Source organism: Dioscorea cayenensis, chromosome 11, assembly GCF_009730915.1.
Source record: "Dioscorea cayenensis subsp. rotundata cultivar TDr96_F1 chromosome 11, TDr96_F1_v2_PseudoChromosome.rev07_lg8_w22 25.fasta, whole genome shotgun sequence".
NCBI classification, from domain to species: domain Eukaryota; kingdom Viridiplantae; phylum Streptophyta; class Magnoliopsida; order Dioscoreales; family Dioscoreaceae; genus Dioscorea; species Dioscorea cayenensis.
In genome coordinates this window covers 4,528,616-4,548,623 of record NC_052481.1, presented here as the reverse complement: position 1 = coordinate 4,548,623, position 20,008 = coordinate 4,528,616, and the positions used below count along the sequence as shown (strand labels likewise).

The window sequence follows — 20,008 nt, the reverse complement described above, 5'->3', positions numbered from 1 at the left end:
ACAACAAATGAGGTTTTTTCCATGGAAAATATTACATTTTCCGTGGAAAATAAGAGCAATCAAAGAACAAAAATCTGAACAGACCCTGCGACGTTTTGATGGTAAGATTTAATTCCACGTAGAGTTATTTATAATTTTAATAAGTTTTAAAAAAAAATTCCATGGAAAATGTGACTTTTTCCAGGGAAAATTGATGCAATCAAACAACAAATGAGGTTTTTTCCATGGAAAATATTACATTTTCCGTGGAAAATAAGAGCAATCAAACAACAAAAATCTGAATTTTTTGTAAATTTTTTTTAATTTTTTAGCTAGAAAATAATGTCAATCAAACGACTATTTTTTCATTTTCCATGTAAAATTTTTCAACCGAAAAATTTTCCATATAAAAATTTTTCTTTTCTAGTCATTTTACATGTTGCCAATCAAACACAACCTAAGATATCATATTTATAATTATTAATTTTGTAATTTGATAAATAATACTTCAATTTAATAAATAAAATACTTTAATTTATCATGAAAAAATAATCTATTTCTATCTTAAAAAGTTATAAAATAAGATAAGTTAATTTAATATATTATATTATAATTATTTTAATATTGTTATAATATTATATGATTTTGGTGAAAAAAACTTTGAATGAAAGTTTCACACATCACATGAGACTTTGTACTCTAATATATATAGATTATTATTTTTTTCAATTATTATAATCAATTATATTAATTTTAAATATTAATTAAATGTAAAAAAAAAGGAGTAATATGGGCATTACACCCCATTACCCCTTCATTACACCCATTTCTTCAATTTTAGGGATAATGGAAATCTAATGGAGACCATTCCATCAAGAAAATGGGATTCTCATTACACCAACCCCAACAAGAGTTAATATAGATGAGGATAGGGGTGTATTTGAGCCGAGCCGTTCGTGAGTAGCTCGGTGTTCGGCTCGATAAAGGCTCGTTCGTGTTTAGCTCATATTGTAAACGAGCCAAGCCTGAACATCATTTTCAAGCTCGATTAATAAACGAACCAAGCTTGAGCGACCAAAAAGCTCGGATCGCTTTTGGCTCATGAACATGACTCGTGACCAAGCTCATGAACAAGTCTCGTTTATAAGCTCGATTGTGAGCTCGTTTATATATATATATATATATTACATTATATATATGTATATGTATATGTATATGTATATTAAGGTGTATATGTGACTATGTCATTGTTGTCAATTTGAGTTACACATATAGGGCTATAAACTACTATTCGAAGGCTAAGCTCATTAAAAGCTTAGGTCAACTAGTTCATTAAGTTAAATGAGCTCATAAGATAAACGAGCCAAGCTTGAACACCACCAAACTCGGCTCATTAAATCTTGTGAAGAACTCGTTTATTGTATAATTAAAAGCTCGTTTATAGTATCATTTACAATTTTATTTGTAATAATCATTAATATAATCAAACTCAAATCGAGTTGAGCCACACTTGATAATGATTCATTAAATAAGTTTTACTAAATAAAAATAAAATATAAAAATAGTCAAGCCTTAATCAAGTTAGCTAGCTAAGTCTAAACTTGAATTTTTCTTAACAAGTTGAGCTCGAGCATGAAGCTCGAAAGAAGCTCGATTAGAGCTCGAGCTCGGTTAAAATAGTAACGAGCCAAGCTTGAACATAAAAAATGAAGCTCAAAAAAAGCTCGGCTCGAGTTCAAGCTCGATTAAATAGTAACGAGCCAAGCTTGAACAAGGCAAAGCTCGGCTCGTTTACGGACATGAGGATAATTATTCTCATTCTTTGAGGATCATTACCCCATTCAAACAGCCCATAAAGAGGAATTACTATAGCGATGATATTGTACATATTAAAAGGAGAGAGGGTGTGATTGAGTGATGTGGTTGCAGTATCAAATTATATTTCTTTCAAATTAGAGATCACTATATATGATTGAATAGATTTTTTAAATAGAGTGCCAAGTATAAATTTTAAATTTTAAAAATTATAAAATAATATAAAATCATAATTAAAACTTTAAAATTTTAAACTATTAGGCCCAAAATTCTAAAACCTTAAATCTTAAATTTTAAATTTTAAGCCCTAAACACAGTTTTGGGATTTAGATGATAAAAATTATTAAAAAATAATAATTTTGATGTGATAACTTTTGATTAAAAAATAAAATCTTACCTGACATCACCATTTCTTTAAATTTTGCTCAAAATACCTGGTAAAATAGCATTATTCTTTATTTCTTTAATTTTTTTCCTTAACTGCATGTAATTTTGCTTTATAAAATCCTGCAATTATCTTAAAATTTATTGCTCTTTATATTTTCCCCTAATTGCTTGTAATCTATTAAATTTTGCTTTCTAAATATCAAACAATTATTTCAAAGTTTATTGTATTCTTTTTTTAAGATGAAAAATTCTAATTTTGTTTACGAAAAGATCTATTCTTTGTTTCTACTATTTAATTCTTTTTTTTTTAATCTCTTTTCAATTAATTTTTTTTATTTTTTTTCAAATCATTGAAATGATAGAAGTTGCATAGAATAATAATAATACTAATAATAATAATAATAATAATAATCGACCTAGTCGTAAATATAGAAATTTAAAAAAAAAAAATGAAAAACAAACTTATTCAAACTTATATTTGACAAATAAACGTACTTATACTCTAATCTACTCTGAGTACTGGATTCTTTGGGTAGCTAACAAAATTTATTTATTATTTTAGAAATAAAAATAAACAAATTAAACCACTCTTTTTCCATGAGGCTTTTTTTTAAAAAAAATAATGTTAAGCCTTTGGTTATATATATATATATATATATATATATATATATATATATATAAAAGTGTGTGTCAAGTGTGTTTAACAAAAAACTGAATAAGATCGGTATTAAATACAATTTAGAAAATATAATTCTCAATCATAACAATACAACAAATAAAATAAATGCATCTTTCGAAAGTATTAAAAAAAAATGTAAAATTATCGTTTTTAGTCCCTAAACAAGTACACTTTTTTTCTTTTTAATTCCTCTAATATTTTTCATACTTGTTAGTCTTTTTAATTTTTTAAATTTAAAAATCTTAATCCTCTAATGAACGGACATTAAGTTTGTTGTTCAATTTTGCTTATGTGACAATTTTTATTTTAAATTATTATTCAAAAATAATATTTTAAGAGACACAAAGGTATTAAAAAATACTGGATGGAGCAAGAGGGCAGAAACTATATTTGTTTAGGAACTAAAAAAGGATAATTTTACTTTTTTTTATATTAAATATTTTATTAACTGAATAGCTTTTCTATTTTTCCAAACTTAATATTTTTTAATTTTTTAATCTCTCTATTATTTTACTTGAGTTATATTAGTCCCCTTCTTAAGGATTTAGGGTTTTGGAGAATGACATAGCTCAATTAAAATAGTAAAGAGATTAAAATATTAAGTTTTTTTTTTAAAAAATAGAGAGAATATTTAAGGAATTATATTTTTTTAATAATAATTTAAAATTAAAAATTGAATGACAAACCAAATGTCCATCGTCAACAAGAGGACTAAGATTTTTTAATTTAAAAGACTATAATGACTTAAATACTTAGAGGGACCAAAAAAAAAAAAATTATACTTATTTAGGGACTGAAAGGTTTGCTTTCACCCAACCAAAGTTGATTTCTATTAGCACACATTAAACAATCACCAACAATCACAGTGGCATGCAAGGAATTTTCTCTCAAATATAGTTAACTAATTATTAATTTATTGAAACATTTTTCATTCATTTTTTATTACTTAATTATTTATTTCTTATTTATTATATTATCATTTTTTATTTTTTATTTTTTAATTTGTTAGTGAAACATAATACCCATCATCATCATCATCATCATCATCATCATCTCTTTCTTTCTGTGTTGTTGTTGGTATTGTGCTGGTAATCAATCAATTAAGCCAACAAAAGAGAGCAGGACCCTTCATCACCGTCTTCCAACCTCTCTCTCTCTCTCTCTCTCTCTCTCTCTCTCGCCATTCCTATATTTAGTGCCGTCTCGAGGTTACAAGGTGGTTGTTCAGGCTCTCAGATCTCGAGAAAGCATTAGATATAGCATAGCATATCCCCATCTCTTACGTTTTCTTTCGCCAAATTACCTTTTTTGGACCTAAAGCCACCGCCTTGGCTTTTCCCTTTAGATCTAAGAGAACCCATCTACTTAGTGGGATTTTGTTCCAAACCTCGAGTTTTCATGCCAAAGATTCAGTTTTGATCGAAAAGGAGAGGCATTTTAGGTTTTTTAAGTTGCTTTTTGGTAATCTGAGCTTTGGCATCTAGATCTGAGAGAAGCTATTTTTACTTGGTAGGATTTTGTTACAAACCTTGAGTTTTTATGTCAAAGATTCAGTTTTGATCAGAAAGGGGTGAAAATTTAGGGTTTTGCTGTTTTTTTGGTTAGAAAGATTGGAGCTTTGAGAATGGATGGTGCTGTGGTGTCGGTGGTGATGTTGTTGGCTTGTGGGCTGGGAGTGCTAGGAAGTGAGTCTGATCACAGGTATAAGGAAGGGGAACGTGTTCCTCTCTATGCGAACAAAGTGGGTCCTTTTCACAATCCAAGGTAAATGTTTTCAAGATTTGATTCATAGGATCAGCTATTTTCTTCTACTTTGTAAATCTTAATCTAGATCTGCTCTAGTTTCTTATTTCTCTATGAATTTGTAGTTTAATCATATGCATTTCGTTTGTTGCTGTTCAGTTAGATCTCTTTGTGTGTATAGATATGATCTCATTGTTCTACATTGTACTATTTGTAGTGGTTGATGGATGTACTTTGCTTCTTGAAACAACATGTCTTAGATCTCTAGTGATAATAGTCTTTCATTTGGATCAGATGTCAGTACAGTCGATCCCTGATTGTATTATTTTAATTTAGATCCCAGCGTTGTACATATTGTTTTACATTCTTTCTTTTGACCCTGGTTTTTAGATTTCTAGTGCGGAAAAAGTTCCATATTGAGAATGCTTATTGCTGTGTTGACATAGAACATTTGTGAGATGGTTTGCTCATGTTAGTTGGAGTTTGGAAACTCAGCAATGACATTTGTTTGTTCGACTGTATTTGATTTGGGGATCAATAGATTATTTGTACATATTTCACAAGCTCTTGGTATTTAACATTTGGAAAACATCTTCTTTCCTGGAAAACTATGTACCACATATTTATTGATTTTGGGTAGTGACTTCCCTTGCAATTGTGTATATTTACTGATTCACATCCAGCTTACTGTGTTTGTAAGCTTAGCAATGGCATTAGTTTTTTTGTGCTGGATTTGGTTTAAGGATCAATAAATTGTGTATATTTCACAAACTATAGGAATTGAAAGTTTGGAGACTGAAAAACTACAAACTGTATATTTATTGATTTTGAGTTTCTTAACCAGTTTCTGTTTAAGTTGTTACTTTTCTCTCAATTGTGTTGATATTTCTTCCATGCAAGAAGGTGTTTATGCTGAGGCACTTGATACTTTTTCTTAATGAGATTCTTACTTATCTCTCATTCTATCAAATGGGTTTGTATGATGATGAATTTCTTTTCCACCTGCAGTGAAACGTATCGGTTTTATGATCTTCCGTTTTGTGTGCCAGGTGTGCCAATCTGCTTTCAGTTTCTGTTTATAGATTATGGCCTATAGTTAATTTAAAGGTTTTGTGTTTATTTCCTTGGCCTTATTGTGTCTTTGCTTTCATTATCTAATTTGTGTACCAACACAGAACATGTGACTGACAAGAAGGAAGCCCTCGGTGAAATTCTCAATGGGGACCGATTGGTTGATGCACCGTATGAGCTGAATTTCCGAGAAGATAAACAGTTGAAATCTGTTTGTAAAAAGACATTGTTGAAAGAAGATGTTAGAAAGCTTAGAGATGCAGTCTCAAAAGACTACTATTTTCAGATGTACTATGATGACCTGCCCTTCTGGGGATTCCTGGGGAAAGTTGAGAAGGACAAGCTTGACCCAAGTGAATATAAATACTTGCTCTATAAACATGTGCACTTTGATATTTACTATAACGATGATCGTGTCATAGAACTAAACATCCAAACTGATCCAAATTTGGCTGTTGACATCACGGAGGACAAAGAAGTCAACGTGGAGTTCTCATATTCTGTTTCATGGAAAAGGACTGATACTCCTTTTGAGAAGAGGATGGAGAAATATTCAAAATCTTCTTCCATGCCCCAACATCTAGAGATCCACTGGTTCTCGATAATTAACTCATGTGTGACAGTTCTTCTGCTGACTGGTTTCCTTGCTACGATTCTGATGCGTGTGCTGAAGAATGACTTTATCAAGTATGAAAGTTCTCAACCTGGTCATTATCGTCCCTTTAACTAAGACATTTTTAACCTGCATATATTATAGGTACTCACATGATGAAGAATCTCTTGAAGACCAGGAGGAGAGCGGTTGGAAGTATATCCATGGGGATGTCTTCCGATTCCCCCAACATAAGTCTTTGTTTTCTGCTGTCATTGGATCTGGAACTCAGCTCTTAGCACTGTAAGAATTCATCACCATGTTTTGCCTTGATTGTATCTTTTAGATAAAAACTAAGACTTGTTTATCGGTTACCAGTGCAATTTTCATCTTCCTTCTTGCCCTTGTTGGAGTGTTTTACCCATACAACAGAGGAGCTCTTTTCACTGCTCTTGTTGTTATCTATGCTCTTACCTCAGGGATTGCTGGTTATACCGCCACATCCTTCTATTTACAGCTAGAAGGAACTAATTGGGTATGAGTTTGCATCACTTATTTGCTGGTTCCTTGTTCATTAGAAGTTTTTCCATTAAATGAATTCGCCCTCTACTTTGCATTATGTTTCAGGTGAGAAATTTGTTGTTGACCGGGTTCCTTTTCTGCGGACCTCTGTTCCTGACTTTTTGCTTTCTTAACACTGTCGCAATATCATACAGCGCCACTGCTGCCTTGCCTTTTGGTACTATTCTTGTGATCATTCTGATATGGGCTTTAGTGACTGCCCCTTTACTTGTATTGGGAGGTGTTGCTGGGAAAAACGGCAAGACTGAATTCCAAGCTCCATGCCGCACAACAAAATATCCCCGGGAAATCCCTCAGTTGCCATGGTATAGAGGCACAATTCCTCAAATGGCAATGGCCGGCTTCCTTCCCTTCAGTGCTATCTACATTGAGCTTTATTACATTTTTGCAAGTGTGTGGGGCCACAAGATTTACACCATATACAGCATCCTCTTCATTGTTTTCATCATCCTCATCATAGTCACTGCATTCATCACCGTCGCCCTGACATACTTCCAGCTTGCGGTAGAGGACCATGAATGGTGGTGGAGGTAAACTGGCATCCTCAATTGTGAAATATATTTACCAAATCTGTTTATTTTTCATTTCATTAATTCGAATATCACTACCATGCAGGTCGGTCCTTTGTGGAGGCTCCACCGGCATATTCATACTTTGTTACTGTGTGTATTACTATCATGCAAGATCAGATATGTCAGGTTTCATGCAGACATCATTCTTCTTTGGTTACATGGCTTGCATCTGTTATGGGTTCTTCCTCATGTTGGGCACTGTCGGTTTCCGGGCATCTCTGCTGTTTGTGAGGCACATATATCACTCCATAAAGTGCGAGTAACTTCCGTATGCTTAAACATGATATATACCTGTTGTAGTTATAGCTATAGCAGTGGCCAATTGCCTGAGTTTTCAATCCCGTATGCCATATATTTGCAATTGCGAATCCATTATGTCCTTTGTCATCAAAGCTTGTTGTTTTTGTCATGTTCGAACCATAAAATAACTGGTAGTAATCAAAGATCCATGTTGTGGAAAATGTTTGCTGTGTTATGGGGATTTCATTTATTCATTTTTCAAGCAGTGAACAATTCATGAAAACAAACAAGGTACACAAAATCAGGGAAAAATACTCGATCCATTTACTGGTGATTCTGTTTCTTGTATTTCTTTAACATGACCAGCAGATACAGCTCCTCGCCAATGGCTTGTGTTTCCAAAGACAAGCACAAGAGCTCCCAAGACGATGGACAAGAATGACAACCCGAACGTGGTTCCAACATTGCCTGGGAACGCCACAGCAACAGTGAATCCTATGCATGCTCCGGCAGCCCTCAGCCATGCGTACCAAGCAGAGAAAGCTCCTTCTTTTCCTCTAGGTGAGCAATCTGTGACTAAGACCTGCCCAAATGCATGCAAGAGTCCAACTGCACCACCCTGGAGAAGAGCCACCATTAAGATGTGTGCTTCATGCCAGTTATCATCTCTGAAGTAAAATCCTATCCCTGAAGACAGTGCAGACATGAAGAGTCCAAGCAGTTGCATTCTCACAGCATCAGTTTTGATCAATGACTGCAAAACAGGGTGGAACAATGGCAGAGTGAACGCAGGGATAGTGAAGTAAATAAGCCACATTGCTAGCACGATGAGTGGCTTGATGCAGAGGCTACCGACAACGAAGAGAACAGTGGCGGCGAAGATGCATGATGATGAGAAGGACGAGAAGAAAGTGCTTGCAAGACCTCCAATGGCGTGGGGGTACTTGGAGATAGATAGAGGACAAAGCCAAGGGGAAGAGGATTGCAATGAGACTCCCGGGCGTTTTGTGAGGAATGCGTGGCTGACACCGAGGACCCATAGCAAGCCGCTGAAGATGGAAACCACCCATAAACTTGTGAGAGCGTCGTCTCGCCGGAGCATATGGTATGTAAAGGCGGCAATGATCATTGCACCAATGCAGCCTAAGGCAGTCGAGGCTGATGATAGCCAGCTTGTCTTTGATTTTCTCCATCGAAAAGGTTGCTTGTTGATATAGCTGTGACTCACAAGGCCATGAACAATTAGGCTGAGGTTGCGGCCATGGACAGCGGCACCGATGGTGCTGGCTAGTACAACAAGTATAATGTAGATTGGAAATAGCCATGTTGTTTGGAAGAAACCAGTGAGGATGCAGGAGAGAGGGCCGACAATGGCAGTGCACGAGAGGATGATGGTGTGGCTCCAGCCTTCATTGCTGTCGAGTTGGTGTGCAGTATGGACAATGAGTGGAAAGGTGATGAGTATTGCCACGGACCATGAAACTGCAACCCAGCGTAACGGAGAGAACTTGGAGGCATGAACTCTGATTGTATCATCTACAAGCACTTGATACCTGCAAAACAATCACAAAGCGATCAGTCTCTGTATGCAGGCAAGAATACAAAGTTTTGCAATTCAAACTCACAGTAGCATCTCTTGTTTCGCACACTGAATGTGTCTTGATGTGTGAGTGATTGAAGGGGGGATGCCGTCGGTTGGTGATGCAACCTGTGCAACAATCAATGGGAAGAGGACAGGGACAAGGACTGTCTGAATAAAGTATGTGGAGAGACCATAGAGGTACCATCCAATGAGCTCTGCCATTGTAGGAGGATCCTCTACCTTTGCATGTTCTTTGTAAGCGTCTCTAACTTTCTCGAGTTGCTCCGGGTTTCCAAGTATTTCTGGTGTTGTCATCTCCTGTTCTTTGAAGACAACATCCTCAATCACCATCTCTTGTTCTTTGGAGACGGCATCCCCGGGCACCTTTTCTGGTGTTTGGCTGATGCTCTGAAGCTCTGTCATGACTTTGCGCAGATGAGCACAACGAGCAAGACCTTTGCTTTGTATGAAAATATTGATGAGGTTGGTGCATGGTGATGATCTGTCATGTGGAATTACCAAGGGATGTTGGAGGCATCGGAACATGGATATCTCCGCCTCATTTTAAGAATTAAACAAAGAATTGCCAAGAAAAGAGCCACCTATTGAAACAATGTGCTTTGTCTTCAATGCCTAAACATCATCATTCATAAAAAGCTAACTCCATCAAGGAAGTCAGTTCTAGTAACAATGTTCAGTAATAAATTAACCTGCGAAAATTGCGCATAAATTTCACTACCACTTTGTGGTTTTCCATCATATAAAATCAACTATACAAAAAGAGAGACTGGTTCCACCGTCTTTCACCATTGTCATGGAGGATCAGGTTGATGCCACAGCTTTTCTTCAGTACCCATACCCTGTTTATGAGAAGAATTAGACTGAAAGCAGAGATAGATAAAGAAAATATCGATCATTAGGATGGAATTGGAATTGAACCTGAATTATCCATAGGATTGCCAGCGGGTACCGGCTCGGGCTCCTTAATGTCAACTACCACAACATCAGAAGTGAGGAAGGTTTTCGCAACTGAAGCTGCATGTTCCAAGCAACATCTAACCACCTACAGAAGAAATTAGTAGACAAATCAATAAATGCAGAGTTTTATTTATTTATTTTAATAAACTTTCATATACAAAATAAAACAAGAGCCAATAACAAATATAGCAGACCTGATCATAGGATGAGAGATGAAAGCATACTTATTCATACTAAACCAATATAGGACTGTTAGTTAATCTCATACATACCACATACTAGTGTCAGGCATTACTCATTTCAACTAAAATAAGAATTGGAGGCCCTTTATGGAGGCAATTTTGTTCTCGAAGGGAATGAAATAGTAAAAAATCTTAGATTTATATCAGGGCTGATTCGCAAAATTAAAGAGTTAAAGTCAACACACCTTGGTAGGGTCAATTATTCCTGCAGCCATCAAATCCTCATATTTTCCAGTTGCAGCATTATAACCAAACTTCAAGTTATCATTGGACAATATCTGACAGAATTGACACAATTCATCACAAATATTTCTGACTGCCAAAATAGAAAATGTTCACACTTCAATACAAGAAATGCAAGGAGAAGAAAATAGCTACCTTCTCAGTAACCACACTTCCATTAACTCCAGCATTCTTAGCAATCAGTTTCAGTGGATAGGTTAATGCCCTTTTGACTATATCAGCCCCAACCTATCGGTCCAGCAAAACATCACATGGCGCATTGAGAAAACAATCTTAACTATCCATTCAAGCAAATTTTAATTCCCACTCCCTCATTAGAGTGGAATTAAGTTGGTAAAATAACAAAACTAGAATAAGTTTATAGTGTCAAAAACTCAAAGACGTCTTATTTGGTATTGTTACGAACCTTTTGCTCGTCATTCTCAAGTGTATCCTTGATGGCATCAACTTTTGAGGCCAACCTAAGAAGAGCACAACCGCCACCAACAACTATACCTTCCTCAACAGCTGCCTGGTACCAAGCACAAAAAGACGATTACCTCACCATCAATAAATGCATTCTGCGAAAAGTGACAGCTTGAATTCCCTGCTTGAACAGATGGTATTTACCTTTGTAGCATTCAGAGCATCTTCCACTCGCAATTTTTTCTCTTTCAGTTCTGTTTCTGTTTGTGCTCCAACCTGCCCAGGGTAGAGCACGTCACAACAATCACCAGACCACGCGTATCAAAACATACTAAATTAATGAATCTCCAATATCAAGCAAACAGTACAAAAAATGCCTTTTGGGCTACCTGTATAACTGCAACACCACCAGAGAGTTTCGCTATCCTCTCATTGAGCTTCTCCTTTTCATACTCTTGATCAGCAACCTGAAAGACGCAATATGCAGATTCAGTGAGCTATTCATATGATATGCATTCTAAATGAGAATACCAATGGAGAAATGTTAATAATAGAAATCAAACCTCGATCAGATTCTGAATTTGCGCAACTCTTTTAGTAACTTCTTCCTGAGTGCTTCCATCACCAACAATGGTGGTTGCATCCTTGGTCAGCACAACCTTAGCTGCCAGGCCCAAGACATCCTTGTCGGCCTTATCAAGAGTAATTCCAACTTCATCTCTAACTACAGTTGCTGGAAACAGTAACAATCTCTAGTTAATATCTCAGAAGAAAGAAAGAATATGCATCAAATTATATAAGAAAAAAATGTCAACCTCCGGTCAATATTGCAATGTCATCCAAGTATTGGCTCTTACGCTCTCCAAATCCAGGGGCTTTGAGTGCAGCTATCTTCAAAGCTCCCCTGAGCCTGTTAACAACAAGAGTAGCAAGAGCCTCTTGTTCAATGTCTTCAGCAATTATCAATATGGGATATCCCCCTCTAATTGCATCTTCCAAAACATTGATTAAATCTCTTGCATTTGTAATCTTTTTATCAACAAGCAGCAGCTGGGAAAAAAGGTATAATAACTCATAATAATCAGTATAAACACATCAGCATAAGGAAACCTAAAGCAATAAAGCAAACTAAAGCGTCATGTGTCTACAATACAAACCTTGCAGTTCTCATATTCAACTGACATTTTCTCACTGTCAGTAACAAAATAGGGTGATATATAGCCACGGTCAAATTGCATTCCCTCCACGACATATAGGCTGTTCTCAGCACTTTTTCCTTCCTCAAGAGTCACAACCCCTTTCCTACCAACCTTGCTCATGGCCTCAGCAATCATGTTTCCTATTTCATCATTGTTTCCAGCACTGACTGCAGCCACATCTGCAAGTTCACTGTCCTCCACCTGCATGATCAGATTATCCACATTAGCTAAACCAACAAAAAGTAAATTTCCATGTTTCGGAGACAGATAGTCAAATGCACATATGCACGTATAAGTGACACAAAACTACCACCGCATGATAAAATTGGGAGGTTAGGTGAAACTAAAACAACCAAAATGTGAATGATATCAACTCCAATCAGCATAATTGGCTCCCACATTCATGTAGAAGCACCTAGCTTACCTCTTTGGATATTGACTTGAGCTCAGCCACCAGAGCTTTGGCAGTTCTTTCGATGCCCCTGGTAATCTGCACAGGGTTAGCACCTGCTGCAACCACCTGTGAAATCAGAAGAAAATGAAAATCAATAAAACATCCCAGACACTGAGTAAAGACTTTAAGAAGAAGTGCACATACCTTCACCCCTTCAGCAATTAAACCTTGAGCAAGAACAACAGATGTAGTAGTCCCATCCCCAGCCAAATCATTGGTTTTTGAAGCAGCTTGTCTTACCAGCTTAGCTCCAATATTCTCAACAGGGTCCTCTAACTCAACCTGAAAATAACAAAAGATTGACAAGCATCTGATCAAACAAAAAGCAGGAACAACAATGAAGCTTAGCACAAAAACACAAGCTATCATCTAAAAAATACTTAAGCCAACAGCAGACAGATGGCTTTTCACTCATGTGGTCTGAGTTTCTCAAAATTAAACAAGAAGATAAAAAGAAGAGATCATATAAAGTGCAAGGACTATTAATGTACCTCTCTGGCTACAGTAACCCCATCATTAACAATTTTAGGAGATCCATACTTGCTCTCCAAGACAACATTTCTTCCTTTTGGACCAAGTGTTACACCAACAAGGTCTGCAAGCTTGTTGACACCAGTCTGTTATCATGAGAGGAAAAAAAAACAGAAACACACATCAGAACTATATTATGAAGAATTCTGCAGCACGGTCCGTTAAAATTCAATCATCCAAGGCGCTTACTTGCAGCTTCTTAATTGCTGACCCATCCTTGTTAAAATACAACTCCTTGGCCATGGACCTAATCTTTGAGTTGTATGTTTTCTGTAGACACAAGCTCCGCCTCCTACCACTCAATGGCCCAGATGATAATGAAGCAAAAGAAGAGAGCTGAGAGGCTGAAAGAGATGACTTCTTATGCATTCCAGAACCACTGGAAGCAGCCAACATACCAGTTGCAGACATTATGCTCAAAGTTGAAGCCATTTCCTGCACCAGAAAATCACACCTTAAAGACTAATTTGAACCATCAAAAGGACAAGTTTACAAGCACTACATTAAGTTACCAATACACAAGGACCAATTTTTTTGGAGGACAACTTGATGCTTTAAACAAGTTGACAGCAATAATATGAAAATGAAAAATGAAAGACATTGAGATCAAGCATTTTTCAGTAAAACTGTAAAGACCAAAAATCTGCAGCAAAAACATGCCAATAACTTCAAGTTGATTAAAATTGATAATAATCAAGATAAAATAAAAAAAAAGGAAGCCGAAATAGTATTCTAAAAACATGTCTTCAATACTACAGTCCTGATAAAAAATCATTACAACAAACAGTAACAAAAAGTGAATTCAACCACTCATTTTTACACTATAAACATTAAAGACAATCAAATATAGCATCAACAACCTCAGCATGCTTTCTCTCTAATAAATCACACCAAAGATGCAATCTTTATTTAGTGTTCATTAAAAAAAAAAGCTATTACCAGGTTAATCCATTAAAAAAACCAACTTCACCACATTAATCCATTTCTAACAGTATAAAAAAATAAAATCCAAACAAATACATGAAAAAAAAAGTAAACTTTCCAGCAATTAAAACAAATTAAACTAAAACCCTAAAACCGAAATCCACAGTAACGCTCAGTTAAAAACTAAATTACCAACATTGAGCTAAAATTTGAAGAAATGGATCAAATAGGAGCGGGATAATACCTGGAGAGCTAGGGTTTGGGGAGGGATTAGCGTCCGGGACTCGATGGATTTTGAGGTCGACGAAGATGGGAAATGGAGGCGGATGAGGTTTTGAAGGCTAAAATATGGGTTTGATCTGAGCCGTTGGATTCGATGGAACAATCTAGAACCTTCCAGTCTTTTGAGATCTCCTTGCCTTAAAATAAGCATCATTTTTACGTCTATACCCTTCTAAAATACTAAAATTACACATACTGTTGTGTTTGTGGATTAAAAAAATTAGTTAAAATTAACTAGTAATCTAAAATTTATAAAAATTTATATTTATTTTTTAAAATTATTTTTATTTAAAATACGATTTAAAAAACTATATAATTAAATATAATTTTTTAAAAATTATAAAAAATAAATGATAAATTTAGAAAAATATACTTAACGCTTCATAAATTTTTAAATAAATAAATAAAAATGACTCAAACAAACTAAAATGAAATAAATAAATAAAAATACAGGATGAAATAATTTACTATAGTTATTGTAAATTATTAATAGATTAAGAAATAAATATTTATAATTATTTTTAAATAAATGTTATTTTTAATTTCTTAAGTATATATAAATAATTATTTTTGTTTCCGAACATAACGAATCACTTTCTGAGCAAGCTCCCAGTTTATTATTTTTTTATTTTATTATTATTTTTTAGTTGAGATGTAATCACCTTTCGGAACAACTAACATTTGTAAAAATTTAAAATTAAAAAAATTAAAATAATAATTTTGCCACATTAAATTTTTTTTTTATTATTATGAAAACTACAAACACTATATAGATTAGGGGAATGCACACGAATTGAAAATTAATCGTTCACTCGGTACACTCTCAGTCAGAGATGAGAGGTACTAAACGCTTACACCCACAACCGTTGACCCGTTATTATTATTGTTTTTAATAAATCTTGAACTCAAGACCTTGTGATTGTCTCACTCTCGCAATAAGACTAAATACCGCTAACTATTATTACCAACGACCAAGTGATCTATTGGTAGTCAGATTCCTATAAAACCCTTCACAAGTGGTAAGAGTTCGAATTTTGGGTGAGGGCACATTTATGGGAGTGTAAGTAATGGTTGTGTGCGGGTGATCCCAGCGCCCATGTGTATGCGAGCCCCACCCCCACTTCCTCCATCGAGGCTTGTGCAAAGTCTGTCTTTCTTAGCGGCTTAGCCGCTCATCTTGGGAAAAAAAAATACCACTAAGCTATTAGCTCTTTGGTTACATTAGAATTTTAAAACATGAGATAAATGTACATAACTCAGTATTGTTTAATTCACAAAATTGTCAAAATAAAAATAAAAGACTTAAAATTGAGCTTTCACATCTTTTTAAAATATTTTAAAAATTATATAAAAACGAATTAGGGTTTTTTTAGCCCACCGTTTTTCTAAAACTTATTTGTGTTTTAATTGGCTGAAATCCCTATTTATTTTTTAAAATTATTATAATATTTGACAAAGAATAGATTAGGTCATTATATATATATACATAGATATACATATATACATACTATAAAGTTTATCCCTTAAGAGCCTTAACATGCCATTTGGAGTTATTTGATTGGGTTTGGGAATTTTTTTTTTATTAAATATATTTGGAAGGGATGTTAAAGTTTAGAAAATTTTAACGATTGGAGTTATTTGATTGGGTTTGGGAAAAAAATTTTAAAAAGATATTTGGAAAGGATGTTAAAGTATAGAAAATTTTAAAAATTTAAATTATTGATGAATCCATGGAAGTTTAAATTATTGATGAATCTATGGATATGCACCGTGATTATCCCTTAAAAGCCTTGCCATGCCATGTGGAAGCATTTGAGTGGGTTTGGAAATAATTTGTTTCGCAATAAGGAATTTTAAAGAAAATAATAATAATAATAATAAACAAATGTTGTAATAGGGATAAAAAGCTTCTCGAAGCCCTTCAATGGCATTTGGAAAATGTCCATTGCTGTTTTTTCCTTTTTTTTTTTTCTTTTTTTTTAAAAAAATTATTGTGATGATGTGCAAAGTAGATTGATGAGCCAACATTATTGTTTAGCAATAAGGAATTGACAAAAACAACAATTTATATCATAATAATTCACAGCTCTTCTTATTCCCTTAAAATAATCATTATTGTCACTAGCATGGGCCAACAATAGGGAATTGACAAAAACAACAATTTATATCATAATAATATATCCCCCTTCACAACTCTTCTTCTTCCCTTAAAATAATCATTATTGTCACCAGCCTGGGCCATGGTCCGTAGCCCACGACACGTCTCGAAGGCAAATATCCCAATTAGCCCATGCCGGACTATTAGACAATGGTGGAGGAGGTGGTCTACTTCTCCAGAGAATGACCGCTACTCCTACATCGAAACCCGAGAAAACCTTATCTCATCCCTCATTCTTCTCCATCAATGCCAATGGTCTCCGATCCCAACAGGCCCGATCTCCCCTCCAATGTGTCGAAAACGATCCAGAACCTTAGCATGACTAAGATGCAACGTCCCCCTTTGATTTTTTTCGATTTTTTATTGTTTTAATTTTTTTTTTTTGTTCTAAGTAGTTGTTTGTTAGGTTTTTGGCTAAACGGTGAACAAAAGTAACTAAGCTTACCTTTTTAGAGAGATTTGAGGCAAGCTTTAGGTAATTCCACCCTTTTTTTCGTTAGACAATACTTGCACCTTACTTTTCTCAAAGATACGCTGCCGGGGGTTTTGGAGTTCTTTGAATCTAGGTTTTTTCAAATTAAATGATTGCTATATAGTTTGGATTTTTCTACAATAACTCCATTGTTATGCAATGCTATTTCATAATAGGCTCAAACAACAACATGATAAAGAGATTATTGTTATTTCTAGAAGGTTTTTTAGAAAATTTTTGCAATGATAATTAACTCCTATAGGCCACATATACCTAGAAGCTAATGACTATCTACGATAATGAATGAAAAAAAAAACACAAGCATATCTATTCATAAGGCCTTATTCGTAACAATCAATTATTGGTCAGTCATGAAGCTAATCAATAATTCACTAAAAAAAAATATATTAAAAAACTTGGAAATATTCTTCTACAAATAGTCACTCTCATGATGTTAGAAGTGGTTATCATCGAATGCTCCTAATTACAAGTTTGGTCTTAGTATTGCTTTCAGGTTTGCAGTTATTTATTTTCGACCTTTAGCTTTAATCGTTTGATGTCCGCTGATGTTTTCATAAAGTTTCAATTGTTGTATGTATACACAAATATGAATGGAAATCATCTCTCTGACTTTTGTTTCAATTATATAATATAAAATAACTAAAAAATATTATACCTCACCATAGTACGAATTAGATTTTCCAATTTCTTTTTTTAACAAATCAAGTATGCTACTTTTATATGATTTGATACAACAACAGACAGAGAAAAGAATCCATGATTTCTTAACAAATAGAGTATGCTACTTTTATATAATTTAATACAAAAACAATACGGCAGTATGTGTATATATATAACAAAGAACATTAGGTAGATAAAACAACCCATGAACATCATTACACAGATTATAGCCATGAAAATTACTGTCGGATGTGAAATTTCCTATTACTTGGCCCAGCAAAAAATTTTTTTTAACAAAGAACATTATGTAGATAAAACAAACCATGAACATCATTATATAGATTATAGCCATGAAAATCACTGTTGGATGTGAAACTTCCTATTACTTTGCCCAATCGAAAAAAAATTTCCCCTAAAAATATTCAGAAAAAAAACAAGTATATACACATAATGAAATATTGAAAGGAAAGAAATACTTATGATGGATAACATAGATTATGATGAGTGTTATATAATGGTCGGGCATGATTAATGCTTAATATTTGTAAAGCTTAATAAAGCGATATCACAAGACATGTCTTTGTTGTGGAAACAATAATATGCAACTGATCATCTATATTTAAATCCACATATATATAATAATATTTAAACATAATAACATACATTAATAATGGCCTATAGACCAATAAGAAAACTCTATCAAATTGTCACTCATTGTGATATTTGTTTCTTTTAATCATAGTGTCATTCAAGTAGCCATAACTGTGACTTGAATCTCTGTATATTAAAACTTTGGATGCTTGCATGTGAATAGTAATCACAAAAAAAACTGTTATGTCCAAATATGGGCAAATTAATGAATAATTGAAGTGGACACTACAAAGACCAATAGGAGAAGATTAAGGACAATGTTCTTCTTAGAATTATAAAATCATTTATGTACAAAGACATGGTATGTTCTCATGTCATTATAAAGAAAAATCTTTCATGCAATGACATTGTGCCTCATCTAAGATGTTTGTTCTTTGTGGTTATTTAAATGCAATTACTAAATTAATTGTAGAGGGGAAAATTTTTACATCCTATCCCGAAAACTTTTCTTTCTTCACTAATTCATAAAATGATATTTTGCATACATAATATATCAATTAATCATGTTTTTTTTTTTACTTTACACAAATCCCGTAATGAGCTTCAAATATATTTTCCAACTTAAAACCCCTGGCCAAAACTAGTTAGTCAAGATCAGAGTAACAAGGATATGGGATTGTTATGTCCCAACTTCAAACAAATTTCTTGGTATTGCATTCTTGGCAACTGATAATCAGGTACTTAGAGATAATTTTACAGATATACATATTTAATAGCTTTAATTGATATAACACAAATCATTGTGCATTTACACTATACACTATAATTTACAATGGACACATCATTTCTAGAGAGATGCAATTCATTTCCAAATTTGAGATTTTGATTGCCCAAACTTTCAAGAAAAACGTATTGAAGGTTCAATCTACAAAATTGCTAAATTCCAAGTAGTTCGACTGAATGTTCAATATTTATCAACCACAAGAGAATTTGCTATCCTTTTTAGCTCCATTACCCAACTGGCATTAATATCTGATGATCCTACTCCCTATGCTCAATATCACTTTCAATTTCTAGATCGAGAAAAAAATGGCACCGCAAGAAAATTCAGACAAATATTTGATAGGTAAAATTATTCCTACAAAGTTTAAATATATTATTTTTTACCTAGAAACTAATGTATGAATTTATTATGCAGATGCAATTGGAACTCTAATATCCATTGGCCCAATACTGAGTGTTCAATTGACCAAATATGAAAAAATTGTGGAGAAAAGAGATGTTTTACTAAAAGAAGCAGGGTAAGAAAAAGAAAAAAAACCGCATTAATTGTACCATCTCATCAAATTTATGCTTATTTACATGTTCTAATAAATATTCAAAATAAGTTTGCACTAATTTAGCAAGTTTGTTTTGTCATATATGGACATTAAAAAAAAAACCATCGAGTAGTGGTGCTAAATTAAAGATAACAGTATGGGAATCAACTTTTCCTCAATAAAATGCTAACAAACTCCTTTAGATCTAACCAAATCCTGTGCTTCTGTTTGTTGGAACAATTATAAAGACATTCCAAGGTAAGCCAAAGAATAATAATTAAATAAAT

The 20,008-nt window shown here is 33.9% G+C and overlaps 3 protein-coding genes across 4 annotated transcripts; 1 reads left to right on the top strand and 2 right to left on the bottom strand.

Moving 5' to 3' along the window:
* Positions 1 to 3,921: 3,921 nt before the first annotated feature.
* LOC120272172 (transmembrane 9 superfamily member 2-like) lies at positions 3,922 to 7,881 on the top strand. 2 transcript variants are annotated; one of them, XM_039278936.1, is made up of 8 exons: positions 3,922 to 4,369; positions 4,470 to 4,624; positions 5,612 to 5,652; positions 5,779 to 6,361; positions 6,432 to 6,569; positions 6,645 to 6,801; positions 6,894 to 7,378; positions 7,464 to 7,881. In XM_039278936.1, the coding sequence occupies exons 2-8, from the start codon at positions 4,485 to 4,487 to the stop codon at positions 7,681 to 7,683; spliced, it is 1,764 nt and encodes a 587-aa protein (XP_039134870.1). In that variant the 5' UTR covers positions 3,922 to 4,369; positions 4,470 to 4,484; the 3' UTR covers positions 7,684 to 7,881. The 2 variants fall into 2 exon arrangements, with proteins under 2 accessions (XP_039134870.1, XP_039134869.1); XM_039278935.1 differs by having other exon boundaries at positions 4,466 to 4,624.
* Positions 7,882 to 7,927: 46 nt separating this feature from the next.
* Positions 7,928 to 9,822, bottom strand: LOC120272173. Its single transcript, XM_039278937.1, has 2 exons — positions 9,286 to 9,822; positions 7,928 to 9,213 (listed from the first exon to the last, which is right to left on the bottom strand). The coding sequence occupies exons 1-2, from the start codon at positions 9,786 to 9,788 to the stop codon at positions 7,962 to 7,964; spliced, it is 1,755 nt and encodes a 584-aa protein (XP_039134871.1). The 5' UTR covers positions 9,789 to 9,822; the 3' UTR covers positions 7,928 to 7,961.
* A 39-nt stretch (positions 9,823 to 9,861) lies between these two features.
* On the bottom strand, positions 9,862 to 14,603 carry LOC120272171 (ruBisCO large subunit-binding protein subunit beta, chloroplastic-like). Its single transcript, XM_039278934.1, has 15 exons — positions 14,463 to 14,603; positions 13,484 to 13,729; positions 13,255 to 13,380; positions 12,908 to 13,045; positions 12,734 to 12,829; positions 12,268 to 12,510; positions 11,926 to 12,160; positions 11,674 to 11,843; positions 11,500 to 11,577; positions 11,315 to 11,386; positions 11,112 to 11,216; positions 10,841 to 10,933; positions 10,648 to 10,740; positions 10,182 to 10,305; positions 9,862 to 10,102 (listed from the first exon to the last, which is right to left on the bottom strand). The coding sequence occupies exons 2-15, from the start codon at positions 13,724 to 13,726 to the stop codon at positions 10,089 to 10,091; spliced, it is 1,830 nt and encodes a 609-aa protein (XP_039134868.1). The 5' UTR covers positions 13,727 to 13,729; positions 14,463 to 14,603; the 3' UTR covers positions 9,862 to 10,088.
* Between the last annotated feature and the right edge of the window lie 5,405 nt (positions 14,604 to 20,008).

What these genes read in the sequence shown, in the direction of transcription:
- LOC120272172 (XM_039278936.1), top strand. Translation starts at nt 4,485, where the DNA reads ATGGATGGTGCTGTGGTGTCGGTGGTGATGTTGTTGGCTTGTGGGCTG. An exon ending in GGTCCTTTTCACAATCCAAG is followed by an intron (nt 4,625 to 5,611) that starts GTAAATGTTTTC and finishes TTCCACCTGCAG; the next exon opens with TGAAACGTATCGGTTTTATG. An exon ending in AGCTAGAAGGAACTAATTGG is followed by an intron (nt 6,802 to 6,893) that starts GTATGAGTTTGC and finishes ATTATGTTTCAG; the next exon opens with GTGAGAAATTTGTTGTTGAC.
- LOC120272171 (XM_039278934.1), bottom strand. Translation starts at nt 13,726, where the DNA reads ATGGCTTCAACTTTGAGCATAATGTCTGCAACTGGTATGTTGGCTGCT. An exon ending in TTGAATATGAGAACTGCAAG is followed by an intron (nt 12,161 to 12,267) that starts GTTTGTATTGTA and finishes CTTTTTTCCCAG; the next exon opens with CTGCTGCTTGTTGATAAAAA. An exon ending in TTGAGAATGACGAGCAAAAG is followed by an intron (nt 10,934 to 11,111) that starts GTTCGTAACAAT and finishes CTGGACCGATAG; the next exon opens with GTTGGGGCTGATATAGTCAA.
- LOC120272173 (XM_039278937.1), bottom strand. Translation starts at nt 9,788, where the DNA reads ATGTTCCGATGCCTCCAACATCCCTTGGTAATTCCACATGACAGATCA. An exon ending in GCGAAACAAGAGATGCTACT is followed by an intron (nt 9,214 to 9,285) that starts GTGAGTTTGAAT and finishes ATTGTTTTGCAG; the next exon opens with GTATCAAGTGCTTGTAGATG.